The sequence below is a fragment of the Scyliorhinus torazame genome, chromosome 6, assembly GCF_047496885.1.
Source record: "Scyliorhinus torazame isolate Kashiwa2021f chromosome 6, sScyTor2.1, whole genome shotgun sequence".
Lineage (NCBI taxonomy): Eukaryota > Metazoa > Chordata > Chondrichthyes > Carcharhiniformes > Scyliorhinidae > Scyliorhinus > Scyliorhinus torazame.
In genome coordinates this window covers 210,378,191-210,405,247 of record NC_092712.1, presented here as the reverse complement: position 1 = coordinate 210,405,247, position 27,057 = coordinate 210,378,191, and the positions used below count along the sequence as shown (strand labels likewise).

Genomic DNA, 27,057 nt, shown 5'->3' with positions numbered 1-27,057 from the left:
TGAATTTCTGCACTAAAGATCCTAAAGCTGCTTAGAAACATTCCAGTGGTGAAAATGCTGATCACCACTGTCTACTGTGTGCGCATTGACATTATTCATGCTAATTAACTCATTTTGTTACACAATATATTCTCTCATTCCACCCAAAGCACAATCTTAAAATTAACTATTTTCTTGGTCTGTGCTGACCACCTGAATTTTAATTTTAACGTGAGTCATGTTCAGTTTGCTTCCACAGCAGAGAAAGCAGCATTTGGTTTAATTCTGAAATTGTGGCAGCAAATTTGAAAGCAATTTGTAGTCTCATCATTTTTGTAGAGTCATCCCTTTCTTTTACCTTTTCTTAAGTCAATCATTTAAAATAAAAACATTCAACGACTTGTGATGAGTAGTATCCGGCATAAATGAATGAAGAGGGTTAATCATTTGGAATCAAGGTAATTCGTGGCTACAACTTTCAACAAATATTTAATCAGAAATGAAATTTTGATCCTGCTTGAGTGTAATCAAAATGAAAATCTCTAATCATACGTCCTATATTTAATCAATCAACAGCTGTACTCCCACACAGCAGAGTCTTTCTGGAGTAGTTCATAAAAACTCAACTAAACCACAACCGATGACAGCAATAATGCCAATAAGAAAGAATGATGTTGCAGCTCAGAAAAATTCCAAATATATACTGTTACGATACACTGGGCAAGTGCGTTGTCGATTTCAGCCCCACTCGTCCCAGAATCACAGCACAAGTGAATTAATCAAGAATTCTTAGAAAAATACCCTAAGTCTTTGGCCCTTGGCTGCCCAATAATTACAAGTCACCAGGTTAGTAAATTTAAACACAATTGCTGTTTATTTATAACAAGAATAATGATGAAATACACAGCAGGTACAGTTGGTTAAATATTAATATTACCACCTATTTTAACCTGCCTCCCCACCCTGTACACGCACACACAAGACATACAAACACAGAGGGGTGGAAAAGGGGGAAAAACGTTAAGTGAAAGAGAAAAGAGTATTTGCTTCAGATGATGGTTCCTAGCACGCATTCTTCACAGTAAGCTTGGAGATTACAGCCATTGTGTTGCAGCCCATACTGGTTTTCCTGCAGTTTTTAAAACCACCATACTCACACCTTTTCTGGAGAGGCAGAGACTGTGTTTCCTCCAACCTTGCTTTCAGTTGGTGGTTCGTCATCAGGCATTTGTTGTGTCGAAAAAGCTGTACCACAGGCAGCAGGCCTTCTGGAGAAAGATAGTTGATTCACACCAGAATTAGCAGATTCTGAACTTTGCCTGCACAGCCTGTAATGGTTCTCCTGTAAACAGATTCATCCAGGCTTTCTGTCAGTTCAGAAACACAGTCTTTCTGGAGGGAAATGAAGAGGAGAGAGAGTGGGTCTTGTCTCTAAGATGCCAGGAGTCAAACAGAAACCAAACTGAAAACCTTGTGACACTGAAAACATTCCAGTGGAATCAGATCCAATCACAACCTGTTACCAGGCAGAGAACAGCCATTTGGGCCAATTCATTAACCATCAGCCAAATCAATCAAACCGAGACCCAACCAATCTCTGTCATTGGTGACAGTCAGTCTACAACTCCAGACCAAACCAGCACAGGCTTCTGCTTGAATTGAAGCACAGACCACTGCTTCCTTCTGCTTGAATTTAGTATGCAGGCTGTCTTAAAGTCACATGTCCATAAATCATCCATGGATCAAAAATAGAACAGCAAAATTTTTAAAAAAGGAAATAAGGGAATAAACAGGGAATAAACAGGAAGGACCCTAACAGTACTTTTAAGAGGGTGGAGCTGAATTTTGATCTTGGTGTACATCAAGGTGGACCGACTGCGCAGTAATCATGATGACACCCGATGTCACTTGGGAGATGCCTGAATCGTTTCCATGGTCAGGCCTCATTACAATAATATTGTTGAGTGGTTAGTGTTATACAATTGCTGACAAGCAACTCATCAACTGGAGTTCCTCTGCAGAGCTGCGCCAGAGGTTTAGCAGTGTTGGTGGGGGAGAGGGGGGAAGTGGTGGGGAGCTTGAGAGAAGGCAGAGGGAAGCATTCACGAGAGGACAGTGCCACAGAGATACCAGCAGTATACGTTTTTTGGAGCAGCCTGGTCCCTTTAAGGACCGTTGTTTAACTATTCAGTGCTCAAATTCCCTCAGCAGAGCATGCACGCTACCATGTAACAGACCAAAATTGCACTAGAAGTCCTAAATACAGCACAAGACACAAATATAAACATTTGACTAAAGCTTCACCTGTATCAGGCAGTAGGATTGTCTACCGCACAGTGGTTAGCACTGTTGCTTCACAGCTCCAGGGCCCCAGGTTCGATTTCCGGCTTGGGTCACTGTCTGTGTGGAGTCTGCACGTTCTCCCTGTGTCTGCGTGGGTTTCCTCCGGGTGCTCTGGTTTCCTCCCACAAGTCCCGAAAGACATGCTGTTAGGTAATTTGGACATTCTGAATTCTCCCTCAGTATGCCTGGACAGGCGCTAGAATGTGGCGACTAGGGACTTTTCATAGTAACTACATTGCCATGTTAATGTAAGCCTACTTGTGACAATAAAGATTAGTATTATTATTATTACCTATTTTGAGTGCAATGACAGTAGTATGTTATGTTTTAGAATTGTCATATCTTTGCAACCCTATTCAAGCTGGAAAATGTGGATGCAGTGAGAGAAAAATGGCCCCAGTTATCATTATTTAAAGTTACTTATGAATATAATTATTATATCAAGTGTCATCATAAAATTAGGCCTGAGACCTGCTGCAAGCCCCCATCTGTGATGCTAATTTTAGTGTCCCGTACACCAATAACAATGAAATCATCGCTTAGTAAAGAGACATTTAACAGATTTATTCTAATGAAGCATAGACACCCAAAACATCACAACGTGCCTTTTCTCTTTACAGATGCTCACTGATCTGTGGCATCTTTCCAATAATTTGTTGTTCATTCATGTTTTACAGTATTTGCAGTTTTTCCTATTTTACAATTTCAAAATATTAATCATTGCACATTGAAGAGCAGCAACCACTTTATGTTGTCATCAGCTTTATCTTATTTACTCACCAGTCACAGTGTAGTCAGTGGTTCAATTCAAATGAACAAAGTGTATCAAACCTAATGCATTTGACTGCATTATTTGTTCCTTTTTGGGAGACTACATATTATAAAGTCATTTATAACACATCCAATAATCACTGACAAAACCAAATGTCACAAACACTTTTAAGGAGTCCTTAACGGTTTTATCTTAGTGAAGGGAAAAGTCACAGGATAGTGTGTAAATTTGATACGCTGACGCTAAAGTTATATAACAACAAAAGCATCCCAGAATTATATTTATTTTACACTGTGCACACAAATGCGAACAAAGAGAGCTGGACTCTGCTTTGAGTGGTGAGCAAACGGTGTCCACTGTTACACTTGCACTTGCCCATAGACATTCTCTGGGCTTCGACATGGCAGGCAGCTGTCAACCAACCATCCAAAACAATGCAGCGCCCTCTGCAGACACCTGTGTGAACAGAGCAAGCAACTGCTTCAACCCCTAAACCTAAACCTAAAGATTGAAGTCCTGAGAAATGAGCAGTGCAGAATTTAAACGCGAAAGTGTAAATTAGAGTGATTAATTCAGTGAAGGAAAAAAAGATTGGATTAAGAGAAAGCTAAAAGACGCACCAAAAATGATTAAAAGCTGGTGCAATGACAATCCACGCTTAGAAAAGTTTTTTTTTGTTCCACAGAGTTTATTTGACAATACTTAAAAATTACCATGTCACAAAAAAGAAAGCCATGATGTGGAGATGCTGGCTTTGGACTGGGGTGAGCACAGTAAGAAGTCTTACAACACCAGGTTAAAGTCCAACAGGTTTGTTTCAAACACTAGCTTTCGGAGCACTTCTCCTTCCTCAGGTGAATGAAGAGGTATGTTCCAGAAACATATGTACAGACAAAGTCAAAGATGCAAGACAATGCTTTGAATGCGAGCATTTGCAGGTAATTAAGTCTTTACAGATCCAGAGATAGGGGTAAACCCAAGTTAAAGAGGTGTGAATTGTCTCAAGCCAGGACAGGTGGTAGGATTTTGCAAGCCCAGGCCAGATGGTGGGGGATGACTGTAATGCGACATGATCCCGGTTGAGGCCGTACTCATGTGTGCGGAACTTGGCTATAAGTTTCCGCGATTTGCGTTGTTGTGCGTCCTGAAGGCCACCTTGGAGAACGCTTACCCGGAGGATCAGAGGCTGAATGCCCTTGACTGCTGAAGTGTTCCCCGACTGGAAGGGAAGATTCCTGCCTGGCGATTGTTGCGCGATGACCGTTCATCCGTTGTCGCAGCGTCTGCATGGTCTCGCCAATGTACCACGCTTCGGGACATCCTTTCCTGCAGCGTATGAGGGTATCTCAGATAGCATCCTCCAATTACTGAGTCTTACTGTGCATGCACAATCACCAGAAGTTTAATTTTTATGTAAATGATGGTGAGCAACTTGAGAAGCTGGGGCTGTTTTCATATTAGCAAAGGAGATTTGATAAATGGTCAATGGCAGAAGGGTCAGTTACCAAACGGCACTGATTTAATGTGGTTGGCAAACAAACCAGAGGGGACACGGAGCAAGAGTATTCTATGCACAGTGAGTGGTGATCTGGAATACTCTGCTTGAAAAAGTGATGGAATTGGATAGATACTTGAAGGGAAACAATATTACAGGGATATGGGAAAGAACAAGGTAGTAGACCAATTGAATAGCTCTACGAAAGAACCAGCACACTCACAATATGCCAAATAATCTCCTTTTGTGCTTTGTCATTCCATGATTCAATGGACCAGTCGAAGTATTTCGAGCATAGACACAGACCATTCAGCCATGATGTTTGTCCACATGTGGCACCTCCCTTCATCTAACCTCATCGCGACTCCTTCCAAACCTTGTACCCTCATGTGCTTATCGAGCTTCCTTTGAATGCATCTCCTCAATGGTTCTACATTCTTCTACATTCTAATTGCTTTTTGGGTAAAGACGTTTAGCCTGAATGTCCAATTGGATTTTTTGGTGACTATCATATAATAATGATTCATAGTTCTGGCCTCACCTACAAGTGGAGCCACCTTCTCTACATTTACCCAATTAAATCCTTTTATAATCTTCAAGACCACCATCAGATCATGTCTGTCTTTATTTATCTCGAGAGAAAAGTACCTTTCAGTTCTGATACCATTTTAACAAATCTTTTTTTCATCTTCACAGTGGCTCTATTTCCTTTATTGAATATGGAGAGCGCTTCATTGTACTTCAAGTGTTGTCTAATAAATATTCTATACAAGTTTAACAAAATTTATCTGCTTCTGAATTCTATCTCTCTGGAAATGAACCCCAATGCTCTGTGTTTTTCATCCCCATATTAACCTGCATCACTATGCTTCGGGATCTGTGTATCTGTGCCCCTAGCTCTCTTTGTTCCTGCTCTCCATTTGGACATTTGTTTTACAAGGAATGTGTAGCTTCCTTGCATTTATCTATAATAAATTTCAGCAGCCTGATAGACTTTAGAGAGGAAAGGAAGGTTGGAGATTAACTAGAGAATGTATGTAAATAACATGTTTCTCTTTATTTCAACAGAGGCTCTACTTGAAAAGGAACTCATCGATTCTTTAAACTGAAAGATGCTAGATAATTACATTCTCTCTTTCCATGTTTATTGATACACACCTTGCACATCATGCAAATTGCCAAATTCTTAACAGTTTTATGCCAATTCTGTCCAGATAAGAGAAGAATGGGCCAATTCTTTACATGAACATGCATAGATTGCCTTAAGCTGACAAACAATAACTCAATTTTATTATTCCTTTCTTCCCCCAATGTTCTTCCCTAATCTTCTGAAAGTATTGATTTTTGGTAGAGGAGGAAAGCAAAGGTGGTAAAGATTTTCTGAGTGATTATGAACCCTCTGCACAATCGCAGTGTGCATGGGAAAATGATGAAAGGTGACTTGTGCATATTTGCAATGTGAATAAATAATCAGACTAAACCTTGAGCTTCATGGTTGTGAATGCGTGACTGTAATGTTGAAAATTTAACCAGCTAAATTGTTCAATGAGCTCACACCCACTGCTGAAGCATCCTAACATATATGTTAGATATTTATAGTTAAATGTCAGTATTTATAAGAAAATACAATGTCAGGTTCCCCATGAAAGTTGGTAAAATCCAGTTGAAACATTGCTTGTATCTAGATGCTGGCATCTAGCCCTGAATGAGTAGAAATTTCCTCCAATTGAATAATGTGAAGACCAAAGCCATTGTCTTCAGACACATCCTCCATTCCCTAGCCACCAACTTCATCTTACTCCTTGGCATTTTTCTGAGGCTTATCTCCAAACTCTTTGTAATCTTAGTGTCGTATTTATCCCCGAGATGAGCTTCCAAATTCATACCTGGTTCATCACCAAGACCACCGACTTCCACCTCTGCAGCATCATCTAAATCAGCCCCCCCTCAGCTCATTGACTGCTAAAACCCTATAATTCTAGATTTCACTGCTCGAATTCAGTCCTGGTCAACCTGCCATGTTCTACCCATCATAAACTTGAAGTCATCCAAAACTCTGTTAACTATTACCGCAACCCATTCACACAGCACCCTGTGCTCATTGACCTACATTGGCAGCTGGTCTGGCAAAGGCTCAATTTTAAAATTCTAATTCGTGTTTAAAATTCTTTAAGGGCCTCACCCCTCCCTATCTCAGTAACATTCTCAGGAATTACAAGTCTCTTGTGAATCTCTGATTTTAATGCTTCATCATTGATGACATGCCTTCAGCTGCCTCGGTCCTCAGCACAAAGAAAAGGGAACGGCAGGGCCTGAGTTCAACACATCGGTTGTGTCATTTCTTCTAACTTCTTCAAAATCATGATATCAAAGACAGGAAACCAGGTACAAAATCCCACTCAGATACAATCGCTTCCCCAAATAGAAATAACAATTCACTGCAGCTCATTTGTGAATTGGAATCAAAATAAATACTGGATATTGCAGCATAGTATGCTAAAACTTGAAATGTCACATTGTTAATATTACATATTTCATTTTGACCAAAACAGAAACACTTTTATTTCCATGTGTAAGTTTTAAATTATACATCATAATGGGTGGATATTAAATGAAACGAATATCAATGTATCTCAGTTGTATAATTCCTTCAGGAATGAAACATAAAACTTATAAATTCATTCGTACAACCTATGTGATATTTGATGTGGTGAAATGTTGTTTAGTTAGAGATAGTCTTAATTTGATGGAAAAGCAGAACACAAATTCTTCAAGTGAACTAAGTAAAATTGAACAGCTTGATCGACAAACGGTTTTTTGGGGGAATTTTTAAACTTAAATCTTCAATAAAACTAATGAGATAAATTTCACCTACGAATGCAGACTAAGTCATAAACTGGTGGGTGGGGATGGGGGTGTGATATTAACAGACAACTGGTAATGTTCATACAAGTGTTTTCAAACATTCCTCTGCTGTTATTAAAATGCAAGCAGCAATGTGGTTATTTCCAATAGGGCAATAGCTGTTCCAATTGCGGACAGAGGAATGTCATACCAGTGTGTTAAGGATTTGGCTATTAATGTCACCACCAGTCATTTCCAAGGTTTGTATTTCACCTAATTATTTATTTTTAAGTCCGAACCTGTAATTGATAACTGAGAATTTAATGTTGTTATTGTGACTGAGACCTTGTCCTGCAGAACAACGCATTTTAACAATCTTCACAATGTCCTATTTCCTGTTGCTCACTCACAATTACCACAATCATTAATGCTTGTCACTGTCACAGCTAGAAAGAATTACAGAATGCTTGATCAATGGGGTTTGCAGACAATTCGGTGGCATTCCTCATTCAGGAGATTTTTTTTAAAGGTAAGGTTTTTTTTGGTTGAAATCTGCAATGCAATTTTTAAAGAAAAAAAAAGTAAGGGGGATTGAAGGTGTCCTTTACCTTCTTGTCTTCCTGATCATTTGCTTGCCGCTTTTCCTGACTGTGGCTGTCACTGGTAGTTGCACTCTCCTCTTGCTGCTGCTGCTGCTCTTGCTGCTGCTGCTGCTGACAGCCACTGCCTCCAGACCCCTGAGCGTGGGGGATGGGCTCCGAGCTCCCGTTCTCCCGACACTGAGAAACTCCGTTTACATCCATCTTTCAATTCGCTACATCGCACAATGTTTAAAACAACGAATTATCTCTGAGATTATCTCAACGCCGCCTTTCTTTCTGAAAATAAAAAAAGGAAGGGGAAGGGGAGTGAGGAGGAGGGGGGGATAGTGAGGGAGGAGGGGGGAGTATTTGCCACAATCAGCCCGGCGCGCCCGAGAATGAAAGCATAAATCGCGGACTTTTTAATTTGTCCTTGTGCAATGGCCTTCAATCGCCCCTTCACACACACAAAAAGGCAAACGCTAACTAAGCAGATCGCTCTAACCAGAGCGAGAGCAACTCGCCGCTCAGTGCGCTGTCATTTACTTTATCGGCTGCTGTTGGATCGCTTCCACCACAGCTCTGGACCCATCCCAAAGTTACAAAAGAAAAAGAAAATCTCAGGCATTATTGCAGTGTAAGCTGATGGTGCTGGCTTTAAGAACCGCTTACAGATGACAAGCCTCAAAAGTTAAAACCTTCTCCGAGTGAACCTCTCTCTCTCACACACACAGACAAGACCCCGAAAATGCAGAGGCAATAAATGATTTTCAAAACCTGCGAAATGTGGCGCCGATGATGACACTCGGGTTATTTTGGTTCGGATCTTGCTCATCTATCCTCTGTGTGACCGTGGCTCCCTCACTCGCAACTCAGCCGGCGTCGCGCCACGCAGCATTGTACAAGGAGAACTGGAGTAAAGGGAAAAGCAAGGGGGGTATTTCAGAGAGGAAATCGAAATCTCCACTTAGCCACTGGAGTCTGGAAAAGCCTGCTGTTTGCAGTTTCACAGATAAGAGGGGGCTCCCATTGAACCTATCTCTATAATAATAAAACTCTTCTCAATGGGCCACAAGTAAAATTGTATCAACTTCAAGAATTATTACTGAGGTGCATTTCCAGTAATCTATTCCACCCTCCCATCTATTATAATAATGTACAATATTACAATACAGGACTCAATGCATAAATAGACATTGGTGAAAACGAAAGTTTCCAAATTAAAATTCTACTCTATTTTGGCACCTTGAACCAGCAAGTTTTAAAAACTATTGAAATTTGAAATCTCCCCAGACGTTGTAATACAACTCTTAGAATTTCAACAATCATTAATGCAAATGATGGCATAATTGATACTTGTTTTTTCAAAGCATGAGCTGTATAATAAATAATAGACAGTATTTCAGAGCAGATAATTTATTCAATGATAGAAATAATGTCACAAAACATTAGAGTTGTTTAAATACTTTAGAAAGTTCATTTGAACCTGTTCCTCCATGTATTTTATTAAATTTTAAGATCTACTAACTGATTTATTGTGCCTCACAGTGAGTTGGGGTGATTTTCACCTTCAACAAGAACCGTCTACATATTCCAGGCGATTCATTCCCCAGATTACCAACCAGGCAGCGAAGGTAAAATTGCCCCCAGTTTATGCTGTTTAGGGTATACCATCCATTAATCTACAGTGACCGAACAAGTCAAATTACATTTATATGAAATAGTACTCAGGGAAAACAGTACTAAAACAATGACCAAATCCATATATATTTAATGTTGTTCTTTCTCAGTTTTACAGCTGAGAGTGCAAGGCAAAATGTACCATTTGAAGTTAGCTGTGTTGAAATTATCTATGTCAGAGGGAATTTTAATGTACCATACTGACTCCCCCCCCCCCCCCCCCCCCTCCCACCCCCACCAAAAATAGTTAAAGAGTGGATCTCAGGGGAGTGGCTGAGGGGGATAGTTAAGCCAGCAAATTTAACAAATATCAGAAAAGCACCTATTTCCATTTTAACTGTGGCTGGTTTCAGGGTATTTGTGTAACTACCTCTGATCCTGTAACAACAACCTCTGGTCCTGTAACAACAATAACAGCTTGTATTTATAAGGCAGCTTCAAGTTGTAACATTTCTACAGAAGCAATCTCAAACCATGTTTGGCACTGTGCCACAGAAGTAACTATTGGGGCAGATGCCCAGAAGATTAGTCAGAAAAGTAGGTTTTAATAATTGCCTGAAAGGAGGCGAGAAGTTTAGGGACATAAAGCTTTAGAGTGGGAATTCCAGAGCTTAGGACTTTGACAGCTGAAGGGTGGAGAGATTGAAATGAGGGATTTCAAGAGGATTCCAAGATGCTAGAATCAGAGAAGAGCAGATATCATGAAAGTTTGAAGGACAGGATGAGATTGCAAAGATAGTCAGAGACTATGGAGGCGTTTGAAAACAAGAATGAGGAGTTTGAAAATTGTTTCTCGTAGATACATAGAAAATAGGCACAGGCGTAGCCATTCGGCTCTTCGAGCCTGCACCACCATTCAATATGATCATGGTTGATCATGCGAATTCAGTACCTGCCAATAGCTGGCAGTGAGTGCAGGAGTGATGGGCAAACGGGCCTTGATGCAAGGTAGAGCATTTGGTGCAATGCCTGAGATCTAGAATTGGACGACACAAATTTAAAGTAAAAGAAACAAATGTGATTTGTGAAAAACCATATTCACGCGAGTGGTTAGTGTCAGGAATGTACTGCTGAAGAGTGAGGTGGAGGCAGGTTCAGCTGAAGCTTTCCAAAGGGAATTAATCTGTTATCTGAAAAAGAAGAATATGCAGGGTTACAAGGAGAAGGCGGAAGAATAGCACAAGATGAATTGCTCATTCAGAGAGCTAGTGCACACACGATGGGTGAGTTGTCTCCTCTTACACTAACAATTCTGCGATTTAATGACCTCAAGTTTATGTGGGTTAGAATGTGGGAGTTCAGTCAGGAATACGTAGGAACAGTCAAGTCGAGAGGTAACAAAGACATTGGCCGGAATCTTCCGTTTTCGCCAGCGAGATCTTCCGGTCCCACTAATGGCAAACACCCGCCATGGGATTCCTGGTGGCGGGAGGGGTGGGGTGTTACATAGAATGGGAAGCCCCATTGACAGCAGCAGGATATCCTGAAACCACCACCAGCCAATGGCCTGCGGCCTCCACCGCCAAAAGACACGCCGTTGAAAACCTCACCCATTGATGAGGATTCAGCAGATGAGGCAGAGGCAGAGTCATGCTATGTTATGGAGCTGGAGGTAGGTAATCTTGGTGATGGTGCAGATACATGGTTGGAAGCTCATCTCAGGGTCAAATATGTCATCAAATTTGCGTCAGCCTCAGACAGTTGCTACGGAAAGGGATGGAGTAGTTGTATAGAGGACCAAAAACTTTGACTTTGTTCTTCCCAATGTTTAGTTGAAGAAAATTTCTTCCCATCCAAGGACAGGATGAGATTGCAAAGATAGCCAAAGACTATGGATGTCAGACAAGGAGTGTAACAATTCAGAGGATAAGTCAAGAGAGTTGGTGTGAAATAGAGGTGGCTGTCGTCTGATTACACATACATGAACTGATGCTGTGTTTTCAGATATCACGAGGGATGATATGTCGATAACAAATAGGATGGGACCTAGGACAGAGGTAATGGTGCAGGGGGGAGAAGAGAAGCCATGGATGATTGCCGGGCTAAAATTGGATAAAAATAGAACCAGGTGAATGTAATGCCACCCAGTTGGATATCAGAGGAGGGGTTTTGGAGGAGGATGGTGTGGTCAACTGTGTTAAAAACTGGAGACATGTTGAGGAGGACAAGACAGGACAGTTTACCTTCGTCACAATCACATCAGATGCCTTTTGTGACATTTTATAATATTTAAGTGAGGTTCCTTTCCTGACATTGTGGCAGTCACTGAAAATTAATGTCTCCTGCATGCATTTCTGGAAGTTTGGGAAACTCACCAATAAAACCATGGCAAGATTGAATCACATATCATGGAAATGGTTAAAGGTTCGGAGTGCCAATATGAATGAAAACGCCATGGTCATAGCTGCAATCTCAATTCCCTCTCAGAAAAGGTTTGCTGAGAGTGCTTGTTGTGGGAGATGTATTTGTGCATTTTGGAGTTTTCGCATTGGGAGAGTGGTGTCATGGCTGCTTTTGGTTGACATCAGATAAGGAAAGCAATCAGCATCCAGTGCAGCAAGGGCAGGCTGAGGAGAGAGCTGCAGAGGGCACCGCCCATCTAATGGGCGCACAAACAAAGGCTCCCTTAACGTCTCAAACGATCAGTGTTTCTGAAGGATGACGGGGCTCCTTTCGTTTTGTCTAACTTTTTCACCCTGTCAGAATTGATTCTTGCTCCATTAAAAGGAAAGAAACTAGCTGTTTGGTGAGTATTTGGTAAGTGGTTAAGGTCTATTCTATTCCTAAGGTTTCAAATAGTGGTAAGGTTAATAAAATATATAAAGAAAGGAAAATAAATGAATGAATAAAATAAATAAATAGTTAATTAAGACACATGAAAGATGGCAGGACAGGTGATGTGTCAAGGCTGCAGCATGTGGGAGCTGCTGGATGCCAGTGTGATTCAGGGCAAGCACGCCTGTGGTAAGTGTTATGTTCTCGTACTGTGACAATGATTGAGTCGGCGTACCAAAGAACATCTAGTTCTAGACTAGTTGAATTCATTATTGTATAACAAACTGTGGGTTGGAAACGAATACTAACAAACTGGAACAATGACAAACGCAACTAACCACAACGACTTCTCCTGCAGATTCCCCCTAGATTACAGTGTCACATGGTATAACATGCCTGCCACCTAGTGGTCGGAGGTCAAACATATTTACATGCACAATTGCTTATGCATTTCACTACAGTAAGTATTTACGGTTCAAAGAGCTTGGGCGAGATTCTCCGACCCCCACCCCCGCCGGTTGCCGAAGTCTCCGACACCAGATATTCGGCGGAGGCGGGAATCGGGCCGCGCCAGTTGGCGGGCCCCCCCCCGGCTGGGCCGAAGTCCCGCTGCTGGAATGCCTGTCCCACCGGCGTGGATTAAACCACCTCTCTTACCGGCGGGACAAGGCGGGGCGGGTGGGCTCCGGGGTCCTGGGGGGGGGCGCGCGGGCCGATCTGGCCCCGGGGGGTGCCCCCACGGTGGCCTGGCCCGTGATTGGGGCCCACCGATCCGCGGGCGGGCCTGTGCCGTGGGGCACTCTTTTCCTTCCGCCTTTGCCACGGTCTCCACCATGGCGGAGGCGGAAGAGACCCCCTCCACTGCGCATGCGTGGGGATGCCGTGAGCGGCCGCTAACGCATTTCTGAGACACTGGCACCAGTACTGGCGAAACTGGGGGCTATACCGTTGGAACGAGCCACATGCCTCGGGAAGTAGAGTTTTAAACTAAAAAAGTGGGGGCAAAGAATCAAATTGGCGAAGATGGAATCAATCAAAGAATAGAGACAAGGCAAGAAAGAAAGGTATTATTATGGGAAATTATAAACAAACCATAACAGGAAGGGACAGAGAGTACAAATCTGTGAGTAAATCAGAATATCAGGCTAAATGTTGCAAAAATAATAAATGAACAAAACTAAAGACTTTATCTCTGAATGCATGCAGCATTGGACACAAAACAGATGAGCTGATCGTGCAAGTAGAAATAAATAAGTGTAATCTGATAACCATTACAGAGACATGGCTATGGAATGACACAGATTGGGACTTGAATACTGAAGAGTAAATGACGTTTAGAAAGGACGGAACTGGGTAAAGGTGGAAGGATGGATCTTTTAATTAATAATGACATTAACACTGTTATGGGCCAGGGTTTAGAGAACCCCAAAGTGGATCATGGAGTTCACCTGACACACAACTTTTAATAGATGGTGGTATGGGGAGCACACGGCCCACTCTACAGGTGTGGTACAGCAGAAATGGAAAAGTATTTTTTAAAGCAAAACAATGTTTATTCAATGAACTCAAGTTAACCTTTTTAAAACATACAGTGAACATCTTAGCAACCATTAATTCAACTACAACCCCCAAAGAATACAACACTAAGTAATCCGTAATAACTTCCCAAACAACATCCAGAAGACAAAAGAAACACCTTTTAACAGAAGCACATTAAGTTTACATTCACTACTCAGAACATTTATAATTCTTGTCATGTGAGAGTACCTTTAAGAAATGGGTGTTTATAAATGGGTGTGTATATAAATATCTGTAGTGAGAGTACCTTTAAAAATGGGTGTTTACTACTGCAGTGATGTCAGAGAGTGCAGTGATGTCAGAGAGTGGGTAGAGCTGGGCTGCCTGACAGCTTTTTACTTTTTTACTTTTTACTGGATAGCTGCAGTCACAGCCAGAAGGTGTATGAATCTCTCTCTGTAATCTAAAGACTGTAAATTGATCCTGGTGATTTTAAACTAATAACAGTAGTGACTTTTACCTGATGTGCTTCTGGTAAAAGGTGTTTTAAGACTTATGGATGGTAAAAGGAAAGCTTAAAGGATTACTTAGTGTTGTATTCTTTGGGCGTATTTATTTGTATTTAAATTAATGTTTGCTAAGATGTTCACTGTATGTTTTAAAAAGGTTAACTTGAGTTCATAGAACAAACATTGTTTTGCTTTAAAAAATACTTTTCTATTTCTGCTCTACCACACCTGTAGAGTGGGCTATGTGCTCCCCATTCCACAATCTAGTAAAAGTTGTGGGTCAGGTGAACTCCATGATACACTTGCGGGGCTTGTCCGGGATAAAAGTCTATCTATTGGATTGGCTTAGTGAACCTAAATACAGTGAGGAGTGAGCATATTGTAATTGCATTTCAGGTGTCGTATTTTAGTTTAAGTGGGGAATGTGTTGTGGACAATGGCTCTTTCAGAGGCTCAGAGGTTTTTGGGGGTGGAGACGGTCACACGCAGTACCTTACGGACAGTGACTAAAAGCAGACTGTTAGATTTGGCAAAAACATTACAGTTAACATTACCTGACAACATGCGAAAAGATGAGGTAATTATGGCGGTGGCTAAGCATTTACAGTTGCCTGAGATACAGTTTGGCTCATTGGAAATGGCAAAAATTCAGTTACAAATTAAACAAATGGAACATGAGAAAGAATTAAAGCAGCTTGAATACGAAAGAGAGAGGGGGGAAAGAAAGAGAAAGAGAAAGAGAGAGAGAGGAAAAAGAGAGAGAAGAAAGGAAAACAGAAAGAATAGCCCTAGCAGAACAAAAAGAAAGAAAAAGGGAGACACGGATCAGGGAAAAAGATAAAGAGAGAGAGTTTGAAGTTCAGAAAATGGCCATGAAACATGACAGTCAGTTAAAATTGGCAGACGTAAAGGGAAACGTACAGTTGGTGGATAGTGATGAGGATAGTGAGAAAGAGCATCATAGTCGAAGGTTCTGTGGGAATCTATTTAAATATGTCCAAGCATTGCCAAGGATTGACGAGAAGGAGGTAGAAGCCTTTTTCATTTCATTTGAGAAGGTAGCTAAACAAATGAAATGGCCACAGGACATGTGGGTATTACTGATTCAAACAAAGCTGGTAGATAGGGCTAGCGAAGTGTTTGCATCACTACCGGAGGAGGTGTCTGAAACGTATGAGGAGGTAAAAAAATCCATCTCAGGTGCAGATGAACTAGTACCTGAAGCCTACAGACAAAGATTTAGAAATTTAGGGAAAGAATTTGGTCAAACTTACACGGAGTTTGAAAGGCTCAAACAGAGTAATCTTGATAGGTGGATAAGGGCTTTGAAAATAGACCAAACATATGAAGCTCTCAGAGAAATTATACTTTGGGAGGAGTTTAAAAATTCAATTCCTGATGTAGTGAGAATTCATGTCGAAGAGCAGAGGGTTAAAACTGTGAGATTAGCAGCAGAAATGGCAGATGAGTATGATTTATGATTATGATCATAAATCATAGCTTGGTTTCCGACATCAGTTTCAGCCTGTGAGGAATAGAAACTGGGGACATGAGAAATACTCAAGTGGTAAAGGTAAAGGTGATCTGATGGGAGATAATAAGGAGAGTGTACCTCAGATTAAAAAAGAAATCCAGGAGGGTGGAAAAGAAATGAAAAGTTTCAAATGTTTTCACTGTAATAAACTAGGCCATGTAAAGTCACAGTGTTGGTGGCTGAAGAAAAGCACTGGGAAGGCTGATGTGGTAAAACAGGATAAGACGGTGGAGTTTGTTAAAGTGGTAAAGGAAAGCCCAAGTGAAGCGAAGGAGGTGCAAAAAATTGTACAGCCTGATCAAGAGGTGATTGATAAGAAGGTGTCAGATCTCTTTAAAGAATTCACTTGTGCGGGTAAAGTTTACTTATGTGCATCAGGAGGATTAGGCAAAGAAGTCACAATTTTAAGAGATACGGGAGCTAGTCAATCTTTAATGGTAAGAGATGAGTTATGTAGTTTGGGAAGAATGTTGCCAGAAAAGGTGGCAATATGTGGAATTCAGGGTGAGAGGAGTAATGTTCCATTATATAAGGTAAGGTTGGAAAGACCAGTGAAGAGTTGTGAAGTGGTAGTAGGAGTAAGAGAGAAACTATCATGTCCAGGAATACAGTTTATTTTGGGTAATGATATAGCTGGATCGCAGGTGGGAGTGATGCCTACTGTGTTGATAAGCCAGTGGAAAATCAGACAACTGAAGTGCTGAAGGACGAATATCCTGGGATTTTTCCGGATTGTGTAGTAACAAGGTCGCAAGGTCGCAGGTTAAGACAAGAGGAGAAATCAAAGAGTGACGATGAAGTTGAAGTGCAATTATCAGAAACGATTTTTGATCAGATGGTTGAAAAAGAACAAGAACAGGTGGAGGATGAGGAGGATATTTTTAGTTCAGGAAAATTGCAGGAGTTACAACAGAATGATATAGGAATAAAACGGATGTATCAGAAAGCATACACGGAAGAGGAATCTGAGTGCACACCAGAGTGTTATTACTGTAAAAGTGATGTCTTGTTGAGAAAATGAAGACCTTTACATATGCAGGTAGATGAAAAGTGGGCAGAAGTTCATCAAGTAGTGTTGCCGGTAGGGTATAGAAAGGAGGTGTTGCGAGTTGCACATGAGGTACCAGTGGGAATTCATTTGGAACTAAGGAAAACTGAAGCTAAAATCCAGAAACATTTTTATTGGCCTGGACTACATAAAGATGTAGTTAAATTTTGTCAATCATGTCACACATGTCAAGTGATAGAGAAACCTCAAGCAGTGATAAAACTAGCGCCTTTAATACCCATTCCAGCATTTGAGGAACCTTGTACAAGGGTCCTAATTGATTGCGTAGGACCGCTTCCTCAAACAAAAAGTGGGAATCAATACCTTTTGACTGGATGGATGTGTCTACTAGGTTTCCAGAGGCCATTCCAGTATGTAATATTACAGCTCAAAAGATTGTGGAGGAGTTACTTAAATTCTTTACTAGATATGGACTACCCACAGAAATACAATCGGATCAAGGACCAAATTTTACCTCAAGGTTATTCAAAGAAGTTATGGATAGCTTAGGAATAAAACAATTTATATCAACTGCATACCATCCAGAATCGCAGGGAGCGTTAGAAAGTTGGCATCAGACATTAAAGACAATGTTGAGGGCCTATTGTCAAGATTATCCAGAGGATTGGGATAAAGGAATTCCATTCGTACTGTTTGCAATTAGGGAAGCACCTAATGAGTCAACCAAATTCAATCCTTTTGAACTAATGTTTGGCCATGAGGTAAGCGAACCACTTAAATTGATTAAGGAAAAAATTGGTGAGTGAGAAATCAAAATTACATTATTGGATTACGTGTCAAATTTTAGGGAACGATTAAATAGACCAGGTGAATTGGCAAGACAATATTTAAAAGTCGCACAAAATGTGATGAAATGGGTACTGGACAAGAAATCCAAAGTTCGTAGTTTTGCCAGTGGAGATAAAGTTTTAGTGTTGTTACCAGTAGTAGGTGAACCTTTAAAAGCTAGGTTTTGTGGACCTTATCAGATTGAAAGGAAATTAAGTGAGGTGAATTATGTGGTAAGAACGCGAGATAGAAGGAAAACACACCGAGGTGTCATGTGACTATGCTTAAACGGTACTTTGAAAGGGAAGGAGAGAAAAAGGAGGAGGTTTTAATGATTCTAACTCATAGTGATGAACCAAATCCAAATGATGAAGGCATTGATGAGGCCACATCTCGTATACTGTGTCTTATTGGTCTCCTTATTTAAGGAAGGATGTAAATGCATTGGAAGCAGCTCAGGGAACTAATAGCTGGAATGGATGGGTTGTCTTATGAGGAAAGGTTTGACAGGATAGGCTTGTATCCACTGGAGTTTAGAAGAGTAAGAGGCAACTAGATTGAAACATATAAGATCCGGAGGGGTCTTGACAGAGTGGATAGGGAGAGTGTCGTGCCTCTTGTGTGAGAATAAGAACATAAGAACATAAGAACTATGTACAGGAGTAGGCCATCTGGCCCCTCGAGCCTGCTCCGCCATTCAATGAGATCATGGCTGATCTTTGTGGACTCAGCTCCACTCTCCGGCCCGTACACCATATCCCCGAATCCCTTTATTCTTTAGAAAGGTATCTATCGTTTTCTTAAAAACGTTTAAAGAAGGAGCCTCAACTGCTTCACTGGGCAAGGAATTCCAGAGATTCACAACCCTTTGGGTGAAGAAGTTCCTCCTAAACTCGGTCCTAAACCTACTTCCCCTTATTTTGAGGCTATGCCCCCTAGTACCGCTTTCACCCGCCAGTGGAAACAACCTTCCCGCATCTATCCTATCTATTCCCTTCATAATTTTCTATGTTTCAATAAGATCCCTCCGCATCCTTCTAAACTCCAATGAGTACAGTCCCAGTCTACTCAACCTCTCGTCATAATCTAATCCCTTCAACTCTGGGATCAACCGAGTGAATCTCCTCTGCACTCCCTCCAGTGCCAATATGTCCTTTCTCAGGTAAGGAGACCAAAACTGAACACAATACTCCAGATGTGGCCTCACCAACACCTTATACAATTGCAGCATAACCTCTCTAGTCTTGAACTCCATCCCTCTAGCAATGAAAGACAAAACTCGATTAGCCTTCTTAATCACCTGTTGCACCTGCACACCAACTTTTTGCGACTCGTGCACCAGCACACCCAGGTCCCTCTGCACAGCAACATGTTTTAACATCTTACCGTTTAAATAATAATCCATTCTGCTGTTATTCCTCCCAAAATGGATAGCCTCACACTGGGCAACATTGAATTCCATCTGCATTGAATCTAGAAGTCGGGGTTACTTTTTTAAAATAAAGGACGGGATTTCCTGTGCAAACTCACTGCAGCGGAGGCAGGCCGCCTTTCACCGGGATCTTTTGGTCTCATCGTTGTCAATGTGGTTTCCCATTAAATGCACCCATCACCGCCAGAAGCCCGCGGCAGGTATGCACAGTGGGAGCAATGATTCCGCCGCCGTGAACAGCTGGACAATTCCGGCTAAGGGGTCGCCCACTTAAGTCAGAATTGAGGAGAAATCTTTGCACTCAGAGGGTCGTGAGTCTTTGGAACTCTCTCCCTAAAAAGGCACTAAAAACAGAGGGCTGGATTCACTGTTTTTGAGACAAAGTGCAGAGGAACTGTGATGTTTTACATCAAAAAAATCAAAACCTGTGGTTTTGGATCCTGTGGCCGGTGAGGGGCTAGCAGCCGCGCCGAGTAAAACTCACAGCTCCCACAATACAAACAGCTGGAGAATGGCCGCACATGTGCACAGTGATGACCTGCAGCGGCCGTGCCGTAAAACATGGCGCCTGCCATGCACGGACCCGACCTGACAGATAGTGCCTCACTGGCCACACTCCTACCAGTCCCCCAGCCCTCACGGAAGCCCCCCCCCCCCCCCCCAAACCGGCTAGCTGCACGGCTCCCGCCCAACTGGACACAGTCAGCAGCAGCCATGCCGGGTTACTGAACACTGTGACCACACGTCAACCGCGCAGTTGGGAACTTGGCCCATCAGCGGAGAGCCTTCAGGTGACGCACTAACGCCGTCCCAATGGCGTGCAGCGCAATTATGTCATTTTGGAGGGGGCGAAGGATACATAACCTGTGTAAAAGAGGCACCGCCCCCAATTTCGGCATCAGAAGGGATTCTCTGCCCAATCGCCGATTATGAAATCGCCGTCGGGCAACGGTGAATCCCGCCCAGATTCTCTGAATAGTTTCAAGGCAGAGGTGGATAGATTCTTGATAAATAAGGGGATGATAAGTTATCAAGGGTAGGCTGGAATGCGGAATTGACGTTACAATCAGTTCACCCATGATCGTATTGAATGGCAGAGCAGGCTCAAAGAGCTGAATGTCCTACTCCTGCTCCTAATTTGTATGTTCCTAAGGCTGGGATTGTCAGATGAGATGGTCACAGATGCTAAATACTTCAGGACCTAGTGGCTTTGCATTACCAGTAACTCTGAAAGTCACCATCATCTTCAAACTGCTGTGTCCTTTGTTCTTTCCAGGGTGTTACCGAAGACATATTGAGGGTCTCAAAGTCGTAATTGCACAAGGCAGGTGGCAGGCTGGAAGTTTTTTAAGCTTCTCTTATGATTAGGCTCCTGGATTTGTCTCTTTTCTTGGCTTCTCAAAGATGCAGGGTGCCACAGATTACGCACCCATGGGAATCCATTCACCACCAAGCAAGAGCGGTGAACATGATAAAGTGGAGCAAAGTAATAAATTTTACATGAATAAATCACAGAATCATAGAAATTCTACAGCACAGAAAGGGGCCACTTGACTCATTGAGTCTGCGCCGGCTGAAATCCCAGTCACCCAGCCCAATCCCACTTTCCAGCATCTGGTCTGGAGCCCTGCAGGTTACAGCATTTCAATTGCAGATCCAGGCATCTTTTAAATAAGTTGAGGGTCTCGACCTCCGCTACCCTTTCAGGCAGTGAGTTCCAAACTCCTACAGCTCTCTGGATAAACAATTCTTTCCATATCTCCCTCTAATGCTTCTATCAACCACTTTTAATCTATGCCTCCTGGTCACGGACCTCTCTGCTAAGTTAAACAGGCCCTTCCCATTTATTCCCCTCATAATTTTGTGCATCTCAATCAAACCTCCCCCATCCGCCTGAGTTCTAAGGATAACAACCCCAGTCTATCCAATCTTTCCTCATAGCTGTAATTTTACAATCCTGACAATATCCTTTCAAATTTCCTCTAAGTCCTCTCTAATGCAATTATATCTTTTCTGTCATGAGGTGAACAGAACTGCACACAGTACTCAAGTTGTGGCTGAACTAATATCTGATATAGTTCCAGCATAGCCTCCCTGTTCTTATGTTCTATGCCTCAACAAATAAATGAAAGTATCCCATATGCCTTCTGGACATTATTGACATGGCCTATTTGCAGTGATCTGTGGACACTAATTCCAAGGCCCCTCACTTCCTCTATGTGTCTCATTATTCCCCCATTTATTGTGTATTTCTTTGCCTTGTTTGACCTTTCCAAATGCACCACCTCACACATCTTTAGTTTGAATTCCGTTTGGCACTTTCTACCCCCCCTGACCAATCCATTGACATCTTCCTGCAGTCATCATTCTTGCTGCCAACTACACAACCAATTTTTGTGCCGTCTGCAAACTTCTTGATTATTCCCCCTGTACTTAAGTCCAAATCATTAATATATACCACATAAACAGGGAACCAAGGGTGTGATTCTTCGTTTCTGAGTCTAAGTGTTGATGCCAACGAGAATTTTTGGACTTTCACGACAGAAAAACTGCTGCCACACCTGGACTGATTCCGCTCCTATTAAGGGGCTGGCACCAGTGCCGCATGGAACACAATCGATTCCAATGAAAAATGGTGCGGGATTCGCTGGATCTGTGATTGACACTCGGGAGGCTAACAAGCTGCAGCCGCACATACACATTACAATCCCCACACACACTCATCCCAGCCAACAAGATAGCACTGGTTGTGCTGGAGCGCGCCCAGACAGCTGATGGTTCAAAGTGGGCTGTTAACGGTGTGCGTAGCTGCATGGCTACATTGACGGCTGCGACAAAGGTATTCCGTGCCCATCCACCCCAACCTCACAGCCCACCTCCTGGCCACCCCCGCTACTCCCCCCCCCCCGGCTCTGGCAGAAGCCCCCCCACCCCGGCCAGTGGCACTACTGTCAGCACACTGTGGCGAAGTTGGACACTTTCCGTACCCCTCTCTCCCACAGCTGCCGCCACGCCGGTTTCACGATTTGCAAAAGCACTAGTAAACCGCGCCGTCGGGACTCAGCCCATCGGAGGTGGAGAATCGCGGAGGCCCAGGTCGGATCTGCTAATGATATGAAAATGGTGTTTACTGTCCTGCATTCCGGTACGCATTGACACCGCTGTCGAGGTGCTGGAGTATTGCACTTTGGCGTCAAATCTGCACCTGCCGCAATTTTGGCGTCGGAACTGATTCCCGGCCCAATTGCCTTTCCTGATTTTGCCATCAGCTAACAGAGAATTACGCCCGTAGTATTAATAATTACATGAAACTTACTAATAATATTTTCAGAGGTAGCTGTGTGGGATACCCTTTTTAAAATTCATTTATGAGATGTGGGTGTCGCTGGTTAGGCCAGCATTTAGCCCATCCCTAGTTCCATTCAGAAGGTGGTGGTGAGTTGCCTTCTTGAACAGCTGCAGTCTCTGAGGTGTAGGTACACCCCCTGTGCTGTTACAGAGGGAATTCCAGGATGTTGCCCCAGCGACAGTGAAGGAACAGCAATATATTTCCAAGTCAGGATGGTGAGTGACTTCATAGAATCATAGAATCCCTACAGAGGCCATTCTGCCCATCGAGTCTTCAATGGCCCTTTGAAAGAGCACTCCACCAAAGCCAACTTCCCGCCCTAACCAAATAGCCCTTAACCTGACCGATACATCCTTGGACACTAAAGGGCAATTTTAGAATGGCCAATCCACCTAACCTGCACATCTGTGGATTGTGGGAGGAAGCTGGAACACTCAGAGGAAACCCACACAGACACATGGAGAACATGCAAACTCCACACTGTCACCCAAGGTTGGAATTGAACCCGGATCCCTGGCGCTGTGAGGCAGCAGTGTTAACCACTGTGCCATCATGCCGACTTGGAGGTGAACCGCCAGGTGGTGGGGTTCCAGGGTATCTGTTGCTCTTGTCCTTCTAGATGGTAATGTTCGTGGATTTGGAAGGTGCTGTCTGAGGAATCTTGGCGAGTTACTGCAGTGCATCTTGCCGATGATACACACAGCTGCCATTGATCATCTGTGGTGGAGGGTTTGAATGTTTGTGGAAGGGGAAACAATCAAGTGGGCTGCTTTGTCCAGGATGGTGTTGAGCTTCTTGGGTGCTGATGGAGCTGCACTCATCCAGACAAGTGGAGAGTATTCCATCACACCCCTGACTTCTGCCTTGTAGATGGTGGGCAGGCGTCGGGGGTCAGGAGGTGAGTTACTCACCTTAGGATTCCTAGCCTTTTGCTTCCGGGTGCGGCGATGACCAGCTAAGTCGCACGTTTCGGCAGCTCCCGGTGGAACAGACTTTTGGGCTCTTAATAAGAGCCCCAACGGCAATTTTAACGGCTAGAAGCACTGTGCGGTAAACCAGAAGGGAATCCCCCCTGGAAACGGATGGAAAAAGGAGAGGGAAGTGGCCAGATTGCAGTGGATCCTTTGGAGCAGCGGCAAGGAAGGCAAGCAAGAACCAAGATGGCGACGGAAGGTGGCAGTTTAACATGGGGCCCTGAACAACAAGAGTTTTTGAAATGTTGCGTGGAAGAACTTAAAAAGGAAATGAAGAAAGAGCTGTTGGCCCCGATATTACAGGCGATCGAAGGGCTAAAGGATGAGCAAAAGACCCAGGAGCGGGAGCTTCGGGTCGTGAAGGCAAAGGCTGCCGAGAACGAGGACGACATACAGGGCCTGGTGGTGAAGACGGAGATGCACGAGGCACACCATAAACGATGTGTGGAAAGACTGGAGGTGCTGGAGAATAACGCGAGGAGGAATAATTTAAGGATTCTTGGTCTTCCTGAAGGTGCGGAGGGAGCGGACGTCGGGGCATATGTGAGCACGATGCTGCACTCGATAATGGGAGCGGAGGCCCCGGCGGGTCCGCTGGAGGTGGAGGGAGCATACCGAGTGATGGCGCGAGGACTGAGAGCAGGAGAAATTCCTAGAGCCATAGTGGTGAGATTCCTCCGTTTTAAGGACAAAGAGATGGTCCTTAGATGGGCAAAGAAAACTCGGAGCAGTAGGTGGGAGAACGCGGTGATCCGCGTATATCAAGACTGGAGTGCGGAGGTGGCGAGAAGGAGGGCGAGCTTTAATCGGGCCAAGGCGGTGCTTCACAAAAAGAAGATAAAATTTGGAATGCTGCAACCGGCAAGACTGTGGGTCACATATCAAGGGAGGCACCACTACTTTGAGACGGCGGATGAGGCGTGGACTTTTATTGTGGAAGAAAAACTGGAATAAGCGGGTTATTAAAAAAGAACGTTTGAAACAAAGTGGTGGGGCGAGTATGGGGGGCGAAGAGGGGGGAAAAAGGGGGGGGAAAGATGAGTTTTATGTTAATTAATCCTGCGATGCGGTAACTTTTCTCTCTTCCACAGGTGGTGGCGGAGGGAGGAAGGGAGGTGGAGGAGATGGGGCGTTGGCCATGGGGGGCGGGGCCAAAAGGGAAGCGGGGGCTTTGTTCCCGCGCTATGATAATCATGGCGGGAATAGGGAAGCAGGAAGGAGGGGGCGTCGCACGGTGTGAGCCGAGGTCACGGGGGGAAGCCGAGGTCGGCCAGAGTTTGCTGACTTCTGGGAGCAACATGGGGGATGTAACTACGCTAGTGGGGGATCTAGCGGGGGGGGGATGGGAGGGGGGAGTCACTGGGTTGCTGCTGCTGGGGAGGGGGGTAGCCGGAATGGGGTGGGGTGGGCGGGGGGGCACCGCCTGGGGGGGAACACAGCTGCGTGGGAACCGGGTGAGGAGCTGGAAAAAGGGGATGGCTAATCGACAAGGGGGGGGGGGGTAAAAAGCCCCCCAACCCAGTTGATCACGTGGAATGTGAGAGGACTGAACGGGCCGATAAAGAGGGCACGAGTACTCGCATACCTTAAGAAACTTAAGGCAGACGTGGTTATGTTACAAGAGACGCACTTGAAACTTATAGACCAGGTTAGACTACGCAAAGGATGGGTGGGGCAGGTGTTTCATTCGGGGCTAGATGCGAAAAACAGTAGGGGTGGCTATACTAGTGGGGAAGTGGGTTATGTTTGAGGCAAAGACCATAGTGGCGGATAGCGGGGGCAGATACGTGATGGTGAGTGGCAAACTACAGGGGGAGGCGGTGGTCTTGGTAAACGTATATGCCCCGAACTGGGATGATGCCAATTTTATGAGGCGCATGCTAGGCGCATCCCGGACCTAGAGGTGGGAAAGTTGGTAATGGGGGGAGATTTTAATACGGTGCTGGAGCCAGGGCTGGACAGGTCGAGATCCAGGACTGGAAGGAGGCCGGCTGCAGCCAAGGTGCTTAAAGATTTTATGGAGCAGATGGGAGGAGTAGACCCGTGGAGATTTAGCAGACCTAGGAGTAAGGAGTTTTCGTTTTTCTCCTATGTCCACAAAGTTTATTCGCGAATAGACTTTTTTGTTTTGGGAAGGGCGTTGATCCCGAAGATGAGGGGGACGGAGTATACGGCTATAGCCATTTCGGATCACGCTCCGCATTGGGTAGACTTGGAGATAGGGGAGGAAACAGAAGGGCGTCCACCCTGGAGAATGGACATGGGACTAATGGCAGATGAAGGGGTGTGTCTAAGGGTGAGGGGGTGCATTGAAAAATACTTGGAACTCAATGATACCGGGGAGGTCCAGGTGGGAGTGGTCTGGGAGGCGCTGAAGGCAGTGGTTAGAGGGGAGCTGATATCAATAAGGGCACATAAAGGAAAGCAGGAGAGTTGGGAACGGGAACGGTTGCTGCAAGAACTTCTGAGGGTGGACAGGCAATATGCGGAGGCACCGGAGGAGGGACTGTACAGGGAAAGGCAAAGGTTACACGTAGAATTTGACTTGCTGACAACGGGTACTGCAGAAGCACAGTGGAGGAAGGCACAGGGTGTACAGTATGAGTATGGGGAGAAGGCGAGCAGGTTGCTGGCCCATCAATTGAGGAAAAGGGGAGCAGCGAGGGAAATAGGGGGAGTGAGGGATGAGGAAGGAGAGATAGAGCGGGGAGCGGAGAGAGTGAATGGAGTGTTCAAGGCATTCTACAAAAGATTATACGAAGCTCGGCCCCCGGATGGGAAGGAGAGAATGATGTGCTTCCTGGACCGGCTGGAATTTCCTAAGGTGGAGGAGCAGGAGAGGGTGGGACTGGGAGCACAGATCGAGATAGAGGAAGTAGTGAAAGGAATTAGGAGTATGCAGGCGGGGAAGGTTCCGGGACCGGATGGATTTCCAGTCTAATTTTATAGAAAATATGTGGACTTGCTTGCCCCGATACTGATGAGAACCTTTAATGAGGCGAAGGAAAGGGGACAGCTGCCCCCGACTATGTCGGAGGCAACGATATCGCTTCTCCTAAAGAAGGAAAAAGACCCGCTGCAATGCGGGTCCTATAGACCTATTTCCCTCCTAAATGTAGACGCTAAGATTCTGGCCAAGGTAATGGCAATGAGGATAGAGGATTGTGTCCCGGGGGTAGTCCATGAGGACCATACTGGGTTTGTGAAGGGGAGACAGCTGAATACGAATATACGGAGGCTGCTAGGGGTAATGATGATGCCCCCACCAGAGGGGGAAGCGGAGATAGTGGTGGCGATGGATGCCGAGAAAGCATTTAATAGAGTGGAGTGGGATTATTTGTGGGCGGTGTTGAGGAGATTTGGCTTTGGAGATGAGTATATTAGATGGGTACAGCTGCTGTATAGGGCCCCGATGGCGAGCGTGGTCACGAATGG

At 44.1% G+C, this 27,057-nt stretch overlaps 1 protein-coding gene and 1 long non-coding RNA gene across 6 annotated transcripts in view; one reads left to right on the top strand and one right to left on the bottom strand.

Moving 5' to 3' along the window:
* Positions 1-8,947, bottom strand: part of LOC140425249 (RNA-binding motif, single-stranded-interacting protein 3) — a 2,012,293-nt gene extending 2,003,346 nt beyond the window's left edge. For 2 of the 5 annotated variants that reach the window (XM_072509361.1, XM_072509362.1), the window contains exons 1-2: positions 8,792-8,947; positions 8,042-8,247 (exon numbers count right to left, since the gene is read on the bottom strand). In XM_072509361.1, coding sequence (XP_072365462.1) covers positions 8,042-8,236 — 195 coding nt within the window. In that variant the 5' untranslated portion in view covers positions 8,237-8,247; positions 8,792-8,947. The remainder of the gene's footprint in view (positions 1-8,041; positions 8,248-8,791) is intronic. The other 3 variants (XM_072509358.1, XM_072509359.1, XM_072509360.1) reach the window with 2 other exon arrangements.
* Positions 6,808-27,057, top strand: part of LOC140425253 (uncharacterized) — a 38,146-nt gene continuing 17,896 nt past the window's right edge. Inside the window, exon 1 of the long non-coding RNA XR_011947800.1 lies at positions 6,808-6,974. This is a non-coding gene — a long non-coding RNA (uncharacterized lncRNA). The remainder of the gene's footprint in view (positions 6,975-27,057) is intronic.